The 23650-nt window shown below is 36.5% G+C and overlaps 1 protein-coding gene across 2 annotated transcripts in view; it reads right to left on the minus strand.

Annotated features, from left to right (window-relative positions):
- Mettl14 (methyltransferase like 14) overlaps positions 1 to 23650 on the minus strand; it is an 89216-nt gene that overhangs the window by 11251 nt on the left and 54315 nt on the right. For both annotated transcript variants that reach the window (XM_090379542.1, XM_090379541.1), the window contains exon 7: positions 5922 to 6060. In XM_090379542.1, coding sequence (XP_090235668.1) covers positions 5922 to 6060 — 139 coding nt within the window. The remainder of the gene's footprint in view (positions 1 to 5921; positions 6061 to 23650) is intronic.

The following is a 23650-nucleotide window of genomic DNA, read 5'->3' on the forward strand; positions in this document are numbered from 1 at the left end:
ACTATTTTTTTGGTAACGTCTGTGCTTTAGTTAAAAATGCATATAGGACAAAAACTGTGCAAACAACAGTGGATTCTTTCTTTAAATTAGATTAATTTATTGAAAAGTTAATGGTTTGTATGTCTCCTTTTATATTAAGATTGTAATTCTTTTTGCTGTGATACTAAAATATATACCGTACAATATTTTCATTTCTGTTAATATTGCTTTTCTCTTAGTTTAACTTACAAATAAAATAAAATCTTTAAAAAATATGTTATTCCTATTACTATATTGTTAGACAAGGCTTTTGTTTTTATTTTATTTTTGATATTATTATTATTTATTATTATTATTAGATATACAGTATGTACCAAAAAAACCGGCAAAATTTTGACACTTTTGGGGGACCTCGTTACTACAAACCTTGTTATTACAAAAGGGTAAAGATTTAGGTCCCCTGAACTTTGTATTAATGAGATTCCACTGTAGTAGTTCTGGACTCTCTCTCTCATGACACTTTACAAATGAAGAAGAGTGCTTTCTTTTGGTTCGGAAGAATGTATATTAACATTTTAAAAGGTAAAAAATACTATGCACAAATAATTCACAAAACTGTATAAGAATTGAAAGCAGAGTTCCTATGGAGCTTATATTCATTCACAAATAATAATTCTTTATTTATCACAGACCCTGATCTCATAACACAAAAGAGGTTGTGATCAGGATTTCCTCTAAGCTGTGCACTGGGTGGTCATATATTGATTTTGAAGTGCCACACACTAAATTTTTTTAAGTACACATTACTTTCTGGAATGCAGTCAAACATTGCTGCAGCCAGTGCCAACTTGCCAAGGATTCTTTCTCACAAAGGTTTCAAATATTTTCTATTACTGTAATACAAATTATGCTTTATATCTGTGAGGAACCATATGTGCAGGACAACTTGGAAGAGCCACAGCACAAACAATTCAAAGAAATAATTTTTCTGAGAAGATGTACATACAAACTTCACCAATAAGAGACCGCATTGTCTTACTGTCAGTAGGGAATGTACGAGAGACGGTACAAAGTGGCCTACTTAGAAATTGGCAGTAGGCACAGTACCCACTGCTAACTGCACTTGCCCTCCCCCCTGCATTTTTGCCAGAGCTTCCAAATGAGGTACATTTCTTTTAGGCCATGCCATAAACTTTTATCACAAACTCTGCACAAAATAAACCCCAGATTCTTATCCTTTTCTCTTTCTAAGAGCATGAAAATCTCAAAGGAAACAAGCACATCCTTTCCACCTCTTCATACAAGAATTCATGGACTTTGTACATGAATTCTTGTATGAAGGGATGGAAAGGATTTGGAACTGGGCATACATACAAGAATTCATTACAAAGTACACAAATTCTTGTATGTATTCCAGTTCCAAACAACTGTTCTTATTTCAGTTCTGTTTTGTCTTTCATTGGAGGAGTTTTGATAGAGAGCATAGTTGCAAACTTTATTATTCTTCAATATGGAGGAAAGGGGTTATCTTTCACTTAGAAAAAAAGGAGACACTTGATAAGTGCTGATCCTTTCATTTATTTTAAGTTTAGAAGTTTGATATAATATTAGTTTCAATTTTTTTCGCAAAAAAAAAGAAGCATTTTTTGTTTATATTTTTTATAAATCACATACATAGTGGTTATTTGAAAGACACTGAAAATACGAGGTGTAGCAATAAAGTTCCTGGCCTGCTGCTGTTGCAGCCATGTTCAATGAGTTTGAAAATAAATGGAAGTGGTATGTTGAAGTTCAAACTTCCTCCAACAGATGGAAGAACAGATACTGTCCAGTAGGCTGACAGGTTGCAAGTAACAACCAGTTTTGTTAGTAGTGTTAATGAAATTTTGGTAGATTTTAACTGGGTATATTTAAATGAAGTTTCATGACCTGCTTTTATAAAAATTAAACATACAGATTTACATGTTTGTTATAGATGAATGGTTTTTATTATTGTAATTCGAAGTTTGTTAGAAATGTGAAATTACAAAAAATTCTTTAGATTTCATAATATATTTTCATTTTTGAACAAAGCATCTGTTGTAGAATGTTTTACAAATCAATAATTATTCAAAAGTATAAAAGAAGAATATAATACAATTTATTCAATTTATGTGCAATTCTGTGATTAGAAGAATCACAGAATTGCACATAAATTATTCTTAAGAAAATATTATGATGGAAAAGTTTTAAAGAAATTACAAACTTATAATTTTTATACTTTTTTTGAACTTAACTGCATCTGTCCAATTCATAATAATAGAATTGGAATATAATAATAAGTATTTCACATTCTCATACTGTGTTAACATAAAAATATAATCATTTTGCTGTAATCTCAGACAAGCTGTTCTAATCAACCAGTAATTAAACAAGTCCGAACGTTATTATTACGGAATATATACGAAATAAATTACCTAATATAAGTTGATTCGTTATAAATCACATTTTTAAGGACCCTGACCCCGATTTATAACAATTAATTCAAAATGAGTTGTATTCTTATAGACATTTTTAAAAGAAGAAAACCTATGAATGAAGGGATGAATACAAGGAAATATGGCTGCAAGTCTTTCAAAAGGGAGTGGGGCTTTGTGAAACAGAATCCCATTATGTCTAAAGCAAAAATCCTTCTTCACTGTGAGAAATATTTCAGTACAGTTCTGAAATAAATTCAATTTGTGAAATTTGCTCAAATAAAAAGTAAGTTCTGATTTCTCTTTTGGCAATAAATGGGGAAATGCATGGAAGTTTGATTATATGAAGAGGAATCTGTCATAAAATATTCAGGTATGTGTTATATATATTCTTTAGGAGTAAAATTTCTCATCCACTGGAGTTGAACATACAAAGTTATTTACTGGAATCAGCTTGTGATAGACAGAAAATGCTAGATTTGGTGAATAAAGCATTCAAAACCAGAAGAAATAAAAATTCAACAGATAATCTTTTGCTTGCAGTGCAATTGAATTATTTTATGAAATCAGTGCAAAACATTAATGACCATATGGTAAAGTATTTGAAAATTCCAGTTTGCTGTCAAAGTAAAAACTATAAATTTGAGTTTTTACAGTTGATAGTGTTGTACACAGGAAAATAATGACATAATTTTGAAAATCTAAACAGCTATTTTTTTTTTTTTATATTATTATTATTATACATGAGGGTGCTGTTGATTTTTAGGGTTTTTTATTATTCAACATAGCTAAACACACCTATTGAAAAGTAACCATCACGTAACCATTGCATTTGTTTGTTTTTTTTGTTTAAAATAAAACCAATTTATGTTTGTTTCAGAAATATACCAATGATGTTTTCAGACTAAACTAAGGATGGGGAACACCTTTCCAACTGAGCAAAATGCAGCTGATTAAACAAAATTTAAATTTAGAAATCAAAAAATCTAAACAGTAATATTTAGTATAATTTTAACAACGAATTTTATCTTTAATCATTACTTAGCAGTTTCCTAGTTTATTTGAATTAATAAACTATTTAATTTTGATCAAATGAATAAACTAGAAACTAAGAAATAATTAAATTAAACTAGAAAACTGAAAAACAAAAAAGAAAAAAAAAAGACATTGACCCCAAGGAAATTAAACTAGAAAACTGAAAAAAAAAAAAAAAAAAAAGACATTGACCCCAAGGAAAAAACAGAACCCTTAAAATCTTCCCATAACCTTAAAAATGAATTGATTCCCAAAGTGAATCAATTATCAAGTCTAACCTCATTTCCCACTAAAACAAAAGAAGTCATTCTTTTTAAAGAGGCAAGTAAATAAATGGACTGATCCAAAGCAAAACAATCACTTTTGAATACCTACTTTAGAGGATAAAAGCAATACTGATCTATGGTATTCTTTTATAACCATTGGGCATTATTTCAGATAATGGGGATAATGAAAGGGCCAATGGCGAAATAGGAAAAGAGGACAGGACCTCCCCCCCCCCGTCACCTAAAGTTTGAGTAGAGAAAATCAGAAAATGAATTATAAAAAGCAATTAATTTTTTTCACCAGGAAATCCAGGTGCATGACTGTCCATCCCCTTAGCAGAGAGGTGCTGGATAAGGAAATTAAGCCTGGGGGGGGGATGATTTTATATTATATGCCTCATTATCAAGAAAGTAGTAGTAGCAGCAATAGTGGCAAATGATGCAAGAAAATAACATCAGCATCAGCTTATACAGCATCAGCACAAAAAAAAAAAAAAAAAAAAAAAATACAAACATAACCCATCCATACCCTCCAAGAATTTGCCTAGTTCTTTCTTGAACTTATTCAAATCATCCAGTTCTACAACAGATGGAAGCCTGTTCCAACCACCCACCTGTTGAAGGTAAACTTCTGCACATCTGTCCTGCAATCACACACACGAGAGGGCATAAATTCCAGTTGAAGAAAAATAGTTGCAGAACAGATGGTTGCACATCTATCCTGCAACCATCCTTCTTCAACTGGAATTTATGCCCGTTCATGTGTGTAGTCTGAGTAAGAGGAAGAGTGGCATCAGCACTGAGCTTTCTCAATTCATTCAAAGCCATAAACACCTCAATCACAATCATATCACCTCACAGGTGCCTAGTGTCCAGATGCTGCAGTTTGCAGAACTGATGAAGCCATTCTAGGTAAGAACACCTTTTGTCCCTTCAATAATCTGGTTGCCCTTCTCTGCACCCATTCCAGCAGAACTATATCCTTCCTAAAGTGAAGCCTCCAGACCTGTATAAAATGCTCAAGATGCAGCCTAACCATGGCCTTTACAAAGGGATAATCATCTCCTTATCCCTGCTAGCAAAATTTCTGTATATCATCGACAAAACCCCATGAGCTGTCCTGACAGTTCACGGGGCTTTGTCAATGACATACAGAATTTCTGAACTGCACAATTACCCCCCTGGGTCTGTTTCATTTTCCACTATCCAGAGTTTAGTACCACACAGTTGGTAAGTTACTCTATAGGATATTTCAAAGGCTGTAGAGCTTCTAGATCATTAGCAAGGAGGTGGTGTAAATGAAATGCTATAGGATAGAGGTTTCCAGAACGTCCCACTCTTCAGACAATGTTACTAGTCTATGAACATTAATTTACCTGTTTTTTTGACCTAAATGCCAAAGTTGCACTCCTTTACAGTTAAAACTTTGTCAGTTTTTTAGTACTATTTCATTAAATTCTGAGAAATGCCCTATCTCCAAGAAATTTCAACTAATTCAGATCCTAATTCTTCAAATCTTCTAACATCTTTTCTCAAGCTATATTTAATTTGCCTTTCTATTTTTGTAATCTAGAATGAAAGTGTGTTCTAGTAAGGTGTATATACAATCACATCTCTTTTGACAAGGGATGGCATATACAATATTTGTTTCCTGTTTAAATCAGTGGTCTTTGTTTTTCCCTACTGACTTTAAATATGAAACCACCTAGAACTTGCAAATGCTATATTAAATCCTGAATTTTCAATTACTTTTTGTAATCTCTTTTGATACTTCAATATGCTAACTTACCTCTTCAAAAAGACGGCTTGTTTTTAGTGGAAAATGAAAACTTCCTTAACCAATTCATTGATTTCCTTAATCAATGAACTAGTTAAGGAAATTTTTTTTTTATGAAAGGTTACAGTACATCATTGGTTTATTAACAATGATGTACTGTAAGCCCATGTGTTCAAAACTCACTGCAGAACAAATGGTCATTGCATGTAGTGGGTCTCGAAACAGAAGCTTTGCTTGACTTTGAAGGTATGTTACTGACTGACTAAGGGAAATTACAACTAATTTTGTATATTGTGAAGCGTTTATATGTCTAAACGCATCAGGATAGCAGGTCCAGTATTAGTACTCCATTTTCACAAAATTAACTACACTAATATCTAGGGTTATTACTAGAACTTTTCAGCTAACCTCGTCCCATGTCCAGAATTTCATATTTGGTACTCCATATGTTCGTTGATACTCTTCTAAAGGAGGCTCAACAAGAATAACATCAAATTTGCAATTCAGGTCTCTTGTATCAAATGCTTCCAGGTCACACTTCAAGTACCTATCAAAAAATTAATGAAAATACAAACAAATAAAAACTATATAAGTCAAAGCATTCAAGTCATCTAGAGATCTATCACAATTGTGTCCAATTCCTGCATGTTATGCCGAGCCTATTCAGTTCATCATATACTACTAAGTCTGTCAAAACCTGACTATAATTCCATTTGAAGTCTTTAAAATAATCCAGAAATGAAGATATACTTGAATAACTTCTAACAGATCAAAACTTTATAAATATTCTATATTTTATGATCCATAAATAATACAGAAAACTTTGGATATATAAGTGAGTTTAGTGCCATTTCATCGAAGGGCAGCAAAAATTGACATGTCATATGAAATTCACAATATTTATAAAAAAGAGAAAAACATTATCCAAGTCAGAGATCAGTTGTTTTTAAATGCTAGTGATTCTCTGCATAAGAAAAAATGACTTAGCATTACCATTAGTTGAGGTATATGATGCAAGAAAGCAAGCTTATATAGCATCAGACAGGAAAAAAAAAAAAAAAAACCCTTCCCATTTCATTCACATCCAGTCACTTCAAATGTTTGTTTAGTTCAGCCTTAAATTTATTTAAGCTATCAACTTCCACACCAACAGATGGAAGTCTGTTCCAGCAATCAAATATCGGTGGCTAAAGGCAAACTTCAGCACATCTATACTACAACTGTCTTTCCTCAATTTGAATCTATGCCCCATCAGGTTCTTAATCTGAGCAAGTGGAAGTATTTCATCAGCATTGAGCCTGCTCAAACCATTCAAGGTCTTACACGCCTCAATAAGATTACCTCGCAGGTGCCTAGTCTCCAGATGCTGCAACCTGCAGAACTTAAGCCTCTCTTGGTAAGAGCACCCGTTCGTCCCCCTCACCTTGTTGCCCTTCTCTGTACTCATTCTAACAACTCTACATCCTTCCTAAAATGAGGCCTCCAGACCTACACTCAGTACTTAAGGCATGGCCTGACCATTGCCTTATACACAAAGGAATAATCATCTTTTCCCTGTTAGCAAAATTCCTATATATCACTGACAAGAACCCATGACTTGCTCTGGCAACCCAACTGCACTTCTCAGAAAACTTTATATCTGACTGCACAATTACCTCCAGGTCTTTTTCATTCTCTACCTCCCTGAGTATAGTACCACAAGTTGGTACATTTCTCTTGGATTACTCCTACCCATATGCAGTACTTTGCATTTGTCAATGTTAAACTTTAGTTGCCATTTCTCATCTGCCTAACTTTTCTATATCCTGTTGCAGTAGCATATTGTCTTTACTGTCGTTAACAATCCTTCCAACCTTTGTATTATCTGTAAACTTGGACATTAAGCCTGATATACCTTCATCGTATCATTGATAAATACACAAAACAACAATGGGCCCAGCACCGAACCTTGGTTATTTAGTTAGTTAGTTATTTGGTTTTTAGGAGCATTAGCAACTAAGGCTATATTGCTCCAGGATATGCGGTGGTCATTCCCTGACCTTTCTGCATCCTCCGTATTTGGTGGTGATGGGCTCGAACCCCGGTCTAATCAAGAAGCGTGTGCTACGCACTGCTGCTCCTTCCCACCTGGCTACGGAGGCGCCCCACTGAACCCTGGAGGACTCCACTAATAACATTAGTCCATGTATAGCAGTGTCATTTATTACCACTCTTTGCCATCTCCCACTCAACCATCCCTTTATCCATTGCAGAAACTTGCCCTTAATGCAACTTGAAACCACTTCTGTAATTATGACACTGATTAAGGACTAAAAATATCCTCTTGTCATTTATGATGGCAAGTCAAGATAAGAAAATATAATCAAACAACTTCCTGCATCCTTAAAAACATGAACAAATAAAACAGATGAATAAGATTTCCTATTTTTAGGCTTTTTATACAAACTAAGAGATATTATATAAACTGAGGAGACTAGTGTAAAAATGAAAAGAAAAGTGGCATAGAAGAAAAATGCATGGAATAATTATAAATTATCAGTAGACAAGGAAACTTACAGTAACCAAAAGTCTACAATCAGGTCACTAAGAGATTGAATGTTAAGCAAAGTAAAGTGTTTAGGAGATGTATTTGGATGAGAATGCGAAGAAAAGTAGCAAAGAACACTTTGCCTGCTTGTGTTAGTACTAAAAGAAAAGGAATAAACCACATTGGTACACTAGAAATGAATGGAATAATTATTGATATGCTGGTCAGGTTGCTGACAAACTAAATAAACATGTTACATACATTCAGATGTGAAGAAATTTTTATGTTGTGGATACCAGAATTATATCAAGTTATAAGTGATGATTTTGTGACAATTGAGAGGAAAGTGGAAAAGAAATTGTTGAAGCAAAAAGTAAAGTCACCTGGGGCTGATGGAATCTATTCAATTATATTAAAAGAAGCAGGAAAAAACAAGACCATGCTGTACTTTTCCAGAATTACTTGTATAGGCTTCAAAGATAGTAAGAAAAGAGTTTTATGCTATAATGCAGCAAAATGCAAGGGTTTACACTTGGGGAACAGCAACCTAAAAATAACTTTAAACACTTGGTGATGTTAAATTATAAACAATAGAGTAAGAAATGAATTTTGGAGTTAAGATATGGGTAGACATGAAGTTCTCTGAGCAGTATAGACAGGTGGCCTATGAGTGAACAATTCTTTGAGGTTGGGAAGGGGATACAAAATTCTTGCAAACACTGACGAGTGACTTGGAAGAAATTTTAACTAATGAAATATACTGATTAAGATAATAATAAGTTATGTTGTTGTACGCATCCTCCGTATTTGGTGGTCACAGGCTTGAAACCCAGTCTAATCAAAAAGCATGTGCTACGCACTGCCGCTCCTGCCTACCTGGCTACGGAGGCGCCATAATAATAATAAGTTATAAGAGGAGGGAAACTCATGAAGGATTTCACAATATGAGATTATAATTATAATACTAATTATAATACTAACTTTGGTTTGTATAAAAATCAAACTATGTGATAACAACACAAATGCACTGAATAATATTGATAATAAGTGATTGAAAGCATATAAAATATTAATGAAAGAATATAAAACTGACTTACTAAACAGATTAATGCCAGAGTCAGATTTATATACTGCATACTGCTGATCTGCGACAGGTTTCGCAGATCAGCAGCTTAAATTTATTGCCTTTAATAGAAAAAGAAGCCTCAAAACTGATTAACACAGACATGGTGGTATCTGCAACCAACAAGATCAGCTGATGATGACACTGATTGTAACAGATTAATCAACTCTGAAGTCTACAGGAGTCAGATCTCCGATAAAATGAAGAGAAATAAAAATAGCACCCTGCCTCCAACCCAGTAACTGCAACTGAAAGCCAACTGTCCTGTTCATAACTATAATTCCTAGTCATTGTTAATGTCTATATGAAATCTGCTATGTACAAATATTCCATTGAATGTACATATATTTCCTTGGTATTATTATCTGCTCCTAGCCACGTGCTGTGATGGGCTTGCTGTATTTGCAATAAATGAATATTTATTTATTTATTTATATATTAAACTAGCCACACTCAATATTATGACACTGTCAGGAAAAACTGAGGAGTGTGTAGACACCTTAAAGGACAGAAAAATAAGCATACTTGGATTAAGTGAATGAAAATGGAAAGGAAATGGGTGTAGAGAGTTACGAGGAGGCTATTACCTATATTGGTCTGAGGGTGATGTAGCGAGGAAGGGTGTAGACATCATTATAGAACACAGGATTAAGGAAAGGCTAATGGCTGTGAATAATATCAGAGACAGACTCGTGTCAATTAAACTGCAAATGAATGACAGCGAAACATTAAAGACAGTACAATGGTACGCAAACTGGGTGCGAAGAAATGGAGAAGCTGGAGTTTGAGGACAAGCTCGAAGAGAACATCACAGGTGGAGATACAGTTATCATGGGCGACCTGAATGCAAAAGTTGGAGTGGAGAGACAAGGACTAGAATACATTATGGGTCCGCATGGTTGGGGAGCTAGGAATGATGATGGTGACAGGCTGTTGGATTTCTGTTTACGGAACAGCTTGGTCATAGGAAAAACCTGGTTCGAGAAGAGAAAGAGTCACAAAGTGACAAGATACGGTTGGGATGGTCAACAGGAATCCCTCCTTGACTATATATTCATGGATAAAGAGCGACACAGAAGACTAGTGGATGTCAAGGTCATTCCTAGCGTCTCCTTGGGTAGTGATCACAGGTTAGTTGTTCGAGTTTTAAGATTCCCTGAATTGAAAAGGATCAAAATAACAAGAGAGAGAGAGAGAGAACACTATGGGTGTGGAAGTTGAAAGAAGAGGAAAAAGGGACAATGTTCGGAGAAGAGTTCAGGAAGGTTGTACCTAAGACAGTGGTGAATAGCATGGAATTAGAATGGAAAGCATTCAAAGGCTGTATAGGAGGACTGACAGAGCAGGTTTGTAGAAGAAAAAGCAATAGAAGGAGATGGAAAGAAACCTCATGGTGGAATGATAGGACAAGAGAGGCTGTGAAAATCGAGAATAATGCATTCAGAACCTACTTTCAGAACAGAAATGACAAGAATAAAGAGAGAGATATGAAACCATTAAGAGAGAGGCCAAGAGGATAGTTAACGAGGAAAGAAGACTGTGGTTGGAAGAATGGAGTGAAACTCTACAACAAGATATCGACGATAATAGAAAGACGCTGTATGGTATGGTGAGGAAAAGGAGAAGAGATGGTGAACAGAGCAAATACTTGATGGATGAGTTGTTTTTTTGGTGCAAGGGCGACTTAGGCCATATTGCACTAATCAATGTTATGAATGTTACACATGCATAGTGACTGTTATGACATCACTCAAAAACAGTGATATAATTTTATCTGTTTAATAAAGCAGATTAGCATTGTTACTTATGATGTGGTAGAGTGTCAGGGGTTCTTTAAGATTTGGAAGAAAGCTAAATGAGACTTGGCAGGCAGTGGTGTACAAAATACACTCAACAAGGATATGTTTCATTGTAACAGGAGAGTTGCATTGGGTGCACTGCGGAGGATCACTACCTGTGAGGAGATAAAGGTGGGTAAGTTGACTGTGGCCAATTCACGCTATGGTTAAGATTATTTCCTCCCTTCTGTTTACACGGAAGCTGGAGGACCATAACTGCGGTTCAGGTTTCATTTGAAGGAGTTTATTAAGCATTTGGGCTTGCCATTGAATTGTCCACTGTTCCCTACATATTCTTTGTATATTACTTTTGTTGTCAAGATATGGAACATAATACTGTGATCATTCTCTGTTGGATGGATGTTTAGTGGCATAGTCTGCACATTCGTTTCCTGGTATCCCAGCAGGGCCTGGGATCCAGCAGAAAATGACCACTTGCTGGAGTTCTTGGATATGCTTCAGTTTGGATTTTATAAATTTTATTAAAGGATGTGTTTGAGAAGAAATGTTCTGTAAAGCTATAAGCATACCCTGGGAGTCCGTATACATCATGCTTTTGATGGCGTATAATTCAGCTCTATAGCTGCTTTGGGAAGCGATACGGAGGTTCTATGAGGGAAGATGGCTGCAGCACCCACTCCATTCTCAGATTTTGACCCATCAGTATATATTTTTGAAAAATGCAGATAATTTTGTGTGTGGGCAATGTGGAGTTGTTGTATGTTGATATTTGCAACAGTGCTTTCTCCAGTTTAGGAAATAATTGTCACAGGATGGTTTTATATAAGACCATGTTTGGATCTTGTAGAATTTTGTTAAAATATATATTCCAAGATTAGTAAATTAATAAGAGGAGTTTACCTCAATATAGTACGTGGAACCCTTCCGTATGATACCCTCCAGAAATTAAAACGGAGAAAACGAAAAAATCGACAACTTACCGGTACATTAAAGTAAAATATAAATAATTAAAGTAAATTATAAATAATTAAATAATCAATTTAACACAATTCAAAATCAATTCAAAACAATTAAAATTCAAATTAACGCAATTAAAAGAATCTAACGAAAATATTCAAAACGATTTTCCTTCCTGAAGCTGACAATGCTTTTCGACCGACTGTCGTGATCACAGGAATGAAAATTATCGAATCAGGCTAAACCTGCAACTTAAATAGTGATTATGTGTCTTCGCGCATGCGCGTAAAGGTCCACGCATCGGAGATCAAATATGGCCGCCGAACATTAACAGAATTCTCGTGTAATTTAATTTCAACGGTTTCTGCAATTAATAGTCGCGTATAATTACGTTGAACGTTAAGTATTTTGGCCTCGTTAAATAAAAAAGTATGTTTTTCGTTAATGGCATGAAAGGCTAATTCTGACGCTGCTGAACGAGAAGCACGAACAGAGGCTTCGTGTTGATTTACACGGATATTAAGAGAAAACCGCGTGGAACCCTGATAAGACGAGTCGCAATCACCGCAAGAAATGTTGTATACTAGATCATTAATTTGTGTTGCGAACGCCGAAAGAACCGAGCGATTGTTCAGTATAGTGTGTAACTTCCGTATAGGCCTAGCTATAATTTTAAATTCGGTATCTTTAAAGAATCTGTTAAGCTGTTTGTGCCACTGTTCAACATATGGGACAGAAATAAAGTATTTTTTGATATTACTATTGTTGATTGGTGCAGTATTTTGTATCCTATCCTTAGCTTGTACCCTAATTCGATTTATAGTGTTAATGGGATAACCCCTGTTCAAGAATCTGCTAGTTAATATTTGTATTTCTGAGTCTAAAGCAGAATCCGTCGTTGAATATTTATAGGCATTTAGAAATTGATTAAAGATAATCGATCTTTTGTAGGTGAACGGGTGGTAGCTATTATAATGTAGAAGCATACCGGTGTTTGTGGGTTTTCGATAGATGCTAAATTGTATTTTGTTCGAGTCCCGGGTAAGCGTGAAATTTAGAAAGTTTAATGACTTAGTATCCGTATCTTCCCTTTCCAATGTAAATTTGAGTCTAGAATGAATATTGTTAAACGAATGTAAAATATCTTGGATAGTACTACTATCGGTAATAACTAGAACATCGTCTAAATACCTCCCATAGTATGTGATACGGGGACGAAAATCAGGGTTCCACGCGGTTTTCTCTTAATATCCGTGTAAATCAACACGAAGCCTCTGTTCGTGCTTCTCGTTCAGCAGCGTCAGAATTAGCCTTTCATGCCATTAACGAAAAACATACTTTTTTATTTAACGAGGCCAAAATACTTAACGTTCAACGTAATTATACGCGACTATTAATTGCAGAAACCGTTGAAATTAAATTACACGAGAATTCTGTTAATGTTCGGCGGCCATATTTGATCTCCAATGCGTGGACCTTTACGCGCATGCGCGAAGACACATAATCACTATTTAAGTTGCAGGTTTAGCCTGATTCGATAATTTTCATTCCTGTGATCACGACAGTCGGTCGAAAAGCATTGTCAGCTTCAGGAAGGAAAATCGTTTTGAATATTTTCGTTAGATTCTTTTAATTGCGTTAATTTGAATTTTAATTGTTTTGAATTGATTTTGAATTGTGTTAAATTGATTATTTAATTATTTATAATTTACTTTAATTATTTATATTTTACTTTAATGTACCGGTAAGTTGTCGATTTTTTCGTTTTTTCCGTTTTAATTTCTGGAGGGTATCATACGGAAGGGTTCCACGTACTATATTGAGGTAAACTCCTCTTATTAATTTACTAATATCATTATCAACGTAGAACATATTGAGTATTACAGCTCTGATTCATACTATCTAATATTCCAAGATTGTAATAATGCCTGAAATCTGATTGCAGTAGGTTGAACTGCCCTGGGTTTATTTCTATAGTATATTGTGAACCGAGGGTCATTAATTATCGGTCTGATGGGACGGGTAGGTAGACTTTGTACTTTAGTCATATAGTTGAGAAGTAACATCTTTCTCCTGAGGCTTAGGGGAAGTTTATGAGTTTCAATGAAAAGACTTTGAATTGGCGAAGTTATATAAGTGCCTATAGCTATTCTCTGAATATCTACCCTGGATAGGGACAAGCCATGCTAGTACGCTCTCCCTAGCAGAATCATACATTGGAGCACTGTAATCAAGGTGAGATCTGATTAGGGCTCTATACAAATGAAGTAACGTGTACCTATCTGCACCCCCATGATGCTAAAGAAATAATTCTAAGTATGTTCATTTTCTTCTGACATGATGTCCGTAAATATTTGACATATTCCACAAAGTTCAATTTTCTATCGAATATCAGACCAAGGAGATGAATGCTGTTTGCAACTGAGATAGGATGATTTTTTAAGTGTAGCTCTGGATCTGGATGCATTTTGCATTTGTTACAAAAGTGAACTACTTTAGATTTTGAACAAGAGAGTCGATACCCATTCTGTGCCATCCATAGCTGAATGTTATTAATTGAAATTTGGAGCTGCTGCTCAATGAAGGTCATGTTTTGCGAGCTGCATGAAACGCTAAGATCATCAGCATAGAGGTAGGAACTCACACTGCTGGGAATATTTTTAGTAATGTGATTTATTCTTATTGCAAATAAGGTGGCACTGAGCACAGAGCCCTGCGGGACCCCTTTTTCTTGTACATATGTTTGGGAGAGGACCTGTCAGTATCGAACTTGAAAGGACCTGTGCTGATGGAAGTTCTGTATGAAATATGGTAAGTGGCCTCTCAAGTCAAGGGAATGCAGATCTCTCAGGATACCAAAAAGCCATGTGGTGTCAAAGGCTTTCTCTATATCAAGACATACCACGACGAGATGCTCATTTCGTATGAATGCATTCCTGATGTTTGTTTCTGCTTTGACCATGAGATCCAGGGCTGATCGATTTTTTCTGAAACCAAATTGATTATCAGAGATTAGGTTTTTGGAGTCAAGATACTATGTGAGTCGATGGTGAATTATTTTTCCCGAGTTTTACTTAAGCAACTGGTGAGAGAAATGGGTCTATTGTTTGGAGGAATAGACTGATCTTTCCCTGATTTGGGAATTGCTATTATATAGGAGTGATGCCAGGAACTGGGGAAGAATGTTCAAGGAAGATGCGATTGAAAAAGGTGAGTGAGTAGTGAAGAGACTGATTTTTTATCTAAGTGATGGAGCATTATATAATATATTCCGCTGAGGCCTGCAGCACTGTTTTTTGAGGTAGATATGGCTTCTTGAAGTTCAAGCATTGTAATCAGCTGATTGTAGGGTGAAGAACATTTAGATCTGAAGTTCAGATCTAAATGTTCGGCTAAGTATATTTTTCGGCTAATACTTTGACCTTTTGGAATGATGGATCATATGCTGTCGAGGCAGACAATTGTGAAAATACAGTCCCTAAGGTATTCGCTATTTCTGTGGGAGTAAAAAGCTCCTGTCCATTCCAGTTGAGAAGTGGGGAGGATAATGGAGGAAATTTGCCATTTAGCTGTTTTATTTTTCTCCATATTATTCTTGTGTCAGTATTTTTATTAATCGAGCTTACAAATCAAATCCAAGAGTATCTTTTAGCTTTCTTCTAATGTGACGGGCCTTGGCTCTAAGTCTTTCGTAGTTTATAAGATTGACCGTGGTAGTATGTTTGCAAAAGAAATTCCACACTCGGTTTTTTTCTTTTTTTGCACATTTACACTCTTCATTCCACCAATAATTTTTGGTTCTATGGATGGTTGACTGTGATTGTGGAATCGCAGTAGATGCAGCAGCCAGTATTTGCATTGTAATGTGATCGGTAACTGTGTCAATTGGAGAGGTTTCTATGATCTGGTCATCAAAGGACACATGTGAAGTGAACTTTGCCTAATCTGTTTTGGAAAATTTCCATTTTATGAGATTTTCTGAAATTATGAAATGTGCTGTTTGAATTTTACATATTACTGGGAAGTGATCATTGCTGAGTGGATTGTCAAGGGCTGTCCACTCAATACTAGGAAAGAGGGACAGAGAGCAGATGGAGAGATCTATTGCAGAGGTTATCTGTAGAGAGATGGATGTAAGTTGGTGAGCCAGTATTTAGTATAGTTAGGTTTTGTCTGTCAGCGAGCAGTTCAATGAGTTGCCCTCGTCTATCTGCATTGGGAGAATCCCACAATGGATGGTGTCCATTGAAGTCACCCAATGAACAGACAGGGGTTGGCAACTGCAGAATAAGACCCTCAAGTTCATGAATGGTATAGGGTTGACTGGGTGGAAGGTAGAGAGAGACAAGTGTCACAGTAATACCAATCATTATATGCACCGCAACCGCTTCAACAGAAGTTTGTAAGGTAATTTGTCTGCAAGGTACTGTTGAATCTATGAGTATGGCTACCCCTCCATGAGCAGTATTTGTAACTGTTCTCTTTCCTAAAAAGAGTATAATATTTAATTGAGAGAGATACATGTGGTGTTAAATTTGTCTCTTGTAAACAGATGCCTGTAGGATGATAACAATTGATTAGCTCGTAGAGTTCAAGCATTGCAAGCATATCATCAATGTTACTGCAAATTCCTCTACAGTTCCATTTTATGATACGATGCATTATTTAATTTTGTTGCATGAGGATGTTTCTGACTCTTTTTTATTCCCAGGCTGTTTATGGCGATCGAGCTTCACCTTCTCACTTCTTGGAAAGTTTGGGCTTCCAGTATCCATGTCATCTTCTACGTGAAGGTGTAGGATAGGTTCATTTGGGTCTACATTATTATCGGTATCCATGTCTTCCTATTGGGAGCCGAGTCTGTTTTTAATTTTGTAATATCTGATGATCTATGAGGTGTGGCTGGTGGAACTGTGACCGGGGTGTTGTTGGCTCTGTCTACTACCTTTTGTTCCTTAGGAGTTGGTTTCATCGACGATGACAGTATAGATCGGGCCCAATCTGCAACCAATATGGGGGAACTGATACTTCAGTTTGTGTAGCCGTTGTTTGATATTTTTGCATCGCTGCTGCATATGTGTTTTTAGGTGCATTAAGCATAATTTGTTTTTTAGCTTCTTGGTATGAAACTTTTCGTTCTACCCTGTACTTCTGGATTTTTTTTCCCTGTTTTCCAGAGATCACATGATTTTGAATAGGCTGAATGTGTACTTTTGCAATTAGGACAGTGTAATGTTTTAGCATCACAGTCTGTTTGTGAATGTTCTTTGGAACCACAGTTTGGACAGATTGGATCTCCTCTAGAAACCATTTGCGAGTGACCAAATTTTTTGGCACTTGTAGCATCTTACAGGATTCGAAATATAAGGTCGTACCCGGCAGTTGAGGTATCCAGCTTTGACACTACATGGTAATATTGGTGTTCTGAATGTCAGGATGATGTTGCAGGTGGGAATTAGATCTCCATCTCTCCTGATTGAGATGCGTTTGGCTTGTATAACTTTTTGATGTTTAGTTCCCGGACCAGTTTAGCTTCTATTACATGGATCAGATCCCACTCTGCAATTACTCCCTTGGAGGTGTTTAATGTTGCACGAAGGGTGATCTGTACGGGTAGTCCTCCAAATGTTGTTAGATTCAGCAGAGTCTCAGAATGTTTATGACTCACTGTTTTAACCAATAGGTCTCCAGATCAATCTTCTCATCATTTTGGGAGAGCCCACCACATTTTCTAAGCATTTCTGTATGAGAAATGGTGATAAAGTGCTCATAGATTTATCTGACAGAGAGTGTAAGATAAGGAATGATGGCATTCCGGTTGTTTGGGGTTCTTACGCATTCGTTTTTATTTTGTTGTGTCACAGATTCATGATCAGCATCACTGACAGTACTAGATGAGCACCTAGGCTGCTCAAGTGCAAGATAATCATCATAATCCATGGTTAGCTTCTTTTTGCCCTGGAGAGTTTACTTTCTCTCACAGGTTTCTGGCCCCACCACAGGGAGGCAGGAGCAGCGCTGCAAGGAAGCCAAGCGGATAGAAAAGTTAGTTGATTAGTAAATAAAGAAATATATGTAATAAAGAAGAAAGGTGAATTTCCCCTCTTTGTTCTTACTTGAGGCTTTTCAAGTGTAGAACTGGTTTATAAATGAACTGCTAATAGTAAACGATATAACTTAACACTGGGAAAATCACTGTTTATTTTGCAATAGGAAAGCTTGACCTCGAATTCGCTTGGCACCCGGGGCCTTGATGGATGAGAATGAGAACCTAATAACCAAGGACGAAGAGATAAGAGGAACGTGGAAGAAGTATTTTGAAAATCTGTTGAACGTGCAGGATAGCCAGCAAAAGGGACAAAGGCAGGTTGATCATAAAAGAGGGGATGAAAGCAAAGATACAGAAATCGAGCAGACATACTTGATGTGGAATGATGTAGTGCAGGCATGGAAATACATCAAGATAAGTAAGTCTGTCTGCTGGTATGGATGAGATAAATGGAGAAATGCTGAAGGCTACAGGCAAGGCAGGGATAGCGTGGACATACAGACTGTTCCGTAAGATCTGGGATGAGAGACAGGTGCCGAAAAACTGGAAAGAATGTTTGATCATCCCGTTGTTCAAGAAGGAGAACAGGAAAAAGTTCCAATTATAAAGGCATCACACTGACATCACATGTGAGTAAGCGAGAGTGTTAGAGCAGAAGATAAGAGGAACGATTTAAAACAGGATGGCTGAGGAACAGTACAGGCCTGGCAGATTGATGGTGGATCTAATTTTCTGCATCAGGCAACTGATGGAAAAGTGTTATGAACACAATAAAGAATTATGGGCATTTTTGGATATAAAGAAAGCATTTGATGCCGTAAAGAGAGAGAAAGTGTGGGAGGTTTTGAGAAACTTGGGGATAGAGGAACATCTTCTGGAGAGAATTGACAATATGTGCACCAATACAGTGAGCAAAGTAAGAACAGTGGTAGGGTTGATGGAGAGCTTTGAAATAAAATCAGGTTTGAGGCAAGGAGGTGTCCTGTCACCACTACTGTTCATAGCTGTCATGAATGATGTGCAATGTAGAGTGGTGGAACAACTTGGACAGGATCAGATGGAAGTCATGCTCTTCTCAGATAACCTTTGCATATGGGGAGAGAGAAAGGAACAAGTGCAACAGCAAGTTAATATATGGGCTAGTATGGCCAATGAATTTGGACTGGTTTTCAGTCAGGAGAAGAGTGAAGTAATGGTTTTAAAGAGAAGTGGCGAGCTTGACAGATACATTACAATGGAAGGGAAAGAGCTAAAAATGGTTAACAACTTCAAGTATCTAGGAAGCACCATTACAAAGACTGAAGTAATAGACAAAGAAATAAGTAGAAGGATACAAGCGGGTGGGAATTTCTATAGGCAGACAAGAGATCTGATCTGGAAAAGGAACATACCACTGAAGTGTGAGAAGGCTATATATCAGGCCTATTATGTACCAATTCTGACATGAATCTGAAACTTGGACTGTGAGGAAAAAGGATGAAAGCAGAATTCAGGGGGCAGAAATGAGATTTGCGAGGAGCATAGCCAGAAAGACAAGCCGCAACAAAATCAGGAATGATGTGATTAGGGAGAGAATTCAGGTTGAAAAACTCCATAATGGGAATGAAAGGTCCCATTTAAAATGGTTTGGACATGTCAAGAGGATGAACAAGAGGCATTTGCCAAGAAGAATGTTTGATTTACAATTAAGGACAAAGGACCAAAGGGGCGACCAAGAATGAGATGGCAGGACATGATAAAGACCAATGTCATTAAGAGAGGAGGAAATTGGAGTGAAATTAACAATGGAGAGAAGTACACAGACAGGGCATGGTGGCAAGGCTTCATGCGTCGACCTGTGGAATAGCGGAACGATGATAGATGATAGTACAAAGTAGAATGAAAAAAAGGAGAAAGGGGAAAAGAAGAGGAGGAGGGGAGGATTATGGTCATTAAAGGTTAGTGGTTAGTTTAGAAAGCGTCCATATAGAAGTCGAAGGCACTTAGTGTATTTGTTTTTAGCATTTTGTAATATATTTTAAATGCTTTTTAGCCTGCACATTTTAAGTTGATTTTATGTGTCTTAAATGCTTTTAGTTATTAGTATCTGAATCTGTAATGTTATTATAATAAATTTTCCTCCACGTCAGTTGGTGTTTTCAAGAATTTATATATGTAGGAAAAGCTCATGGTGTTCTATTAATTATTTATGAAACGTTTTTCCATTTCACTCTCACATGAAATAATTTTTGTTGCAGTACACAATAATATATTTCTCAAAGTGATCAAGTGTAAATTTGTGGGATTTATCATCCAAGACAATTTTATATGCAGAGAATGACCTTTCTACTTTTAGGGAAATGACTGGGTTGTATTTAAAAATGTGAGTTTTTTTGAAACCTCTATTTGAAATGGAAGTTCATTTCCTTTCCCATTTAAGAATTCATCGATTTTGCTTAACACGTTCGCTGCCGGTCACGAGGCAGCATGCTATAGTCAATAGCCCGGCACAGAAGGCGGAGACTGTCACCAGAAGCCGGCTGTGTTTCCATAATGAAAAAGCTTGAAAATTGGTAATAAGGGATTATTCGGTATACCATATCAATATTCAAGTGTCGTATAAACAGTTTCCAAAAGATTTGGAGATTCACGCGGCAGCGCGTGATAGGCACTGGAGGTCAAATTTGGCTTTAAATGCCGCATCACGCGCTGGTGCATGACACAAAAACATAATAATGTAATTTGTAAATAATAAAACAAAAAACATGGTAACATTAAGAAATACGTTTTATTTCATACCGAAACACTACAGATTATAAATAATATGTGTAAGAATGTTACTTATGAATAATTTTCGCACAATCTAAGCAATAGCCGGGTGATCCTTCACAAACACTGCAGATATAGATTGTATCCTTACGTTTCCCTTCGGAATAGAAACATTTGCATTGCTTCCTCAATATCTTTCCACCTTTTCTTTCTTCCCGTGGTTTGAGCACATGTCCCAGTTCAGATACATCATGCACAGTATGAGGGAGATCAGATGGCTGTTTCAATAAAGATCTGATCACTGATAAACGGAAGTCATAAAGTTGCACCTTGTTATGTGAATATTCATTATAGATATGGTGTGCATTGATCATTATTAGTTGCAAAATATGCATAAATATTTTTGTAGGCCACCTAATGGTTTTCCTTTCGCAAGGATAATAGGCAAGCATTTGATCTTGCTTGTCAATGCCTGACATAAACCTATTATACTCAATTATAGGCAATGGTTTTGATTTCAGTTCGCCTTGTTTGTTCTGCATTTCCACCATATCATTTTGGTATTCTGTCCTTCCACTTAGCAATTATTACACCACAGGCACACCTTGATAAAGTTTCCCCTTTCTTCAGCTTTTTTTTCTCAAACCTCTTTTGGAAATGTTTTCCTATTACTTCTGATTGTCCCAGTACAATGGGTTTGTCTGTCAGCGAGACACTTAGCGAGTTCATAGCTATTGTAATAATTGTCCATAAATATGCTATGCCCGACATCTAACATCCCATCAAGTAAGTTCATGACGACTTTTTGTGCATGTCCTTTTCCACCAGAATCATCCAACATACCGGTATACACTTGAAATTTGATAACCATGCCAGTAGGCGTTGTGATCATATATAACTTGATGGCGTACTTATGGCATTTGTTTTGAATGTACTGTCGAAAAACAAGCCTTCCACGCCACAATATCATAGACTCATCTAAGCTAATCTCACGTCCTGGATAATATATTTCTGACATTCGTGCATTGAACAGATTCACCATTTTTCGAATTTTATATAGGCGATCCCGTGGACACACCTCTTTCTTTTCTAGATTTTTTGCAAAATGCAAGGCCCGCAGTAATAATAAGAAACGATTCCTGCTCATGTTATCTGTGAACACATGTAATCCGAACAGCTTGTCTGTTTTCCAATAATCTTGTATGCGGTTCAGTCGAATGGTTCCCATATGTAAAATTAATCCTAAAAATACCAGCATTTCATCTCTAGTGGAGCCCTTCCATGCATTTATTCGAGCTTTATTTTCTCGGGGAAGAAGTATTTCATGAGCATAAACATTTGTTTGTGTAATTATTTCATCCAAGATATTGTCGGTAAATAAATGACGAAAGTAATCTATTGGATTATCACCTGGCACGGGTTGCAGCAAAGACTCGGATTTTGTGAAACGAAACTGTTTCATCAATGTTACGTCATTTTCCCACATGATGTTTTCCAACTTACCGGGATCCTGCAGTGGAAGTGTAGCCTCTTCCACAATATCTTCTTCATCTACACTTTCTGAATCCGAAGCGTCCTTTGGAGGGATAAAATCTTCTTCATCGTCGTAACTGACGTCACTGGGATATACGTCAGATAAATCCTCCAACATTTTTGCAATTTCTTCATCTGTAAGGGATTTTTTATATTGCACTTTTCTTCTTTTTGGACGCGACTGGCCTGCTAAACTGTCATCTGCACAACTCATATTACAAGGCTTTTCCGCACGTCACGTAACAAAATATTCAACACCACATACAACTATACACAGCAGTGTATAGTTGTATGTGGTGTTTTTGTATGAAGTTGTCAACTGAAGTTGACAACTTCATACAAAAGTCTAATGAATCCCGTGCCCGCGCGCGATTGGCTACTGGGTAATGATGCCACATCCCGCGCCAGAGCGTGATCGGCTCTTCAATACTGCTGCGACATTACACGCTGGTGCGTGATCTGCAGCGAATGTGTTAAAGTGTGAAATCCCGAGTTCTTTTTCTAAAACATTATTGTATTTTATTCTTATTTCTTCTCCTATGCATCCAGACAGTGTTGAAATTACAATTAAACTTTTTCCCTCCTCAGACCACTTTCAGTAGGTACTAACCATGGCTGACCATGAGCATCTCACCAGCCAATGCCGTTTCGGATATGCTCTGACCCAGTCATCTGGCCATTACAATTTGGCCTTTGTCAAACTCATTTGTCCACTGCCTTTCCCATCTGAAGAACAAGAGTAACACTGATTAACGGAGCTCAGTATCAGGTATTTTTTATACCGTGTCCTGACCCACACACACACCGTAGTTCACCTGCAGTTGCTTCGATTTGCATAATGACTTTCTGGTCATAATATTTCGGCTCATCGGTGTATAACTAGGTAACCAGTCACAATGGGTCTGAATCAACAATAAATGTTTTCTAGCCAAAGAATAGGAAAGTATTGATTTAGCACTACTAATAGCTGCTGAATGCATATTATCCAAGAAATCAAATTCTTTTATGGAGTCAAAATTTTTTCATCTTGTGAGAACAGGATCAGGCAAGAGAGGAAGAGTAGGTACATTGCTATTATCGAAGGCACTTTAAGAAAAAGCCTAGGTAAGCCATGGGCTAAACAAGTAACATGGATCAGATTTGGATAGGAAACTTGTAATGCAGAAATGGCTTTTAGCATATACAAAGCAGTATCACTAACAAAAATGCACTCTTTCGCTATGGGTCGATTCTGGCCATAATAACTTCGAAGATTGATTAAAAAATATTGCTATTGTACAGTAATTTACTTTTTTGATGTTCTTATAAGCAAGTAAATACAGACACGATGGTTCTGCATATAATTTTCCACATATAAAATATACAATATAGCAGCCACAAATGTCTGTTGTTCAAAACGTC

The sequence above is a fragment of the Mastigoproctus giganteus genome, chromosome 8 (genome assembly GCF_048544385.1).
Source record: "Mastigoproctus giganteus isolate SK-2022 chromosome 8, ASM4854438v1, whole genome shotgun sequence".
Taxonomy (NCBI): domain Eukaryota; kingdom Metazoa; phylum Arthropoda; class Arachnida; order Uropygi; family Thelyphonidae; genus Mastigoproctus; species Mastigoproctus giganteus.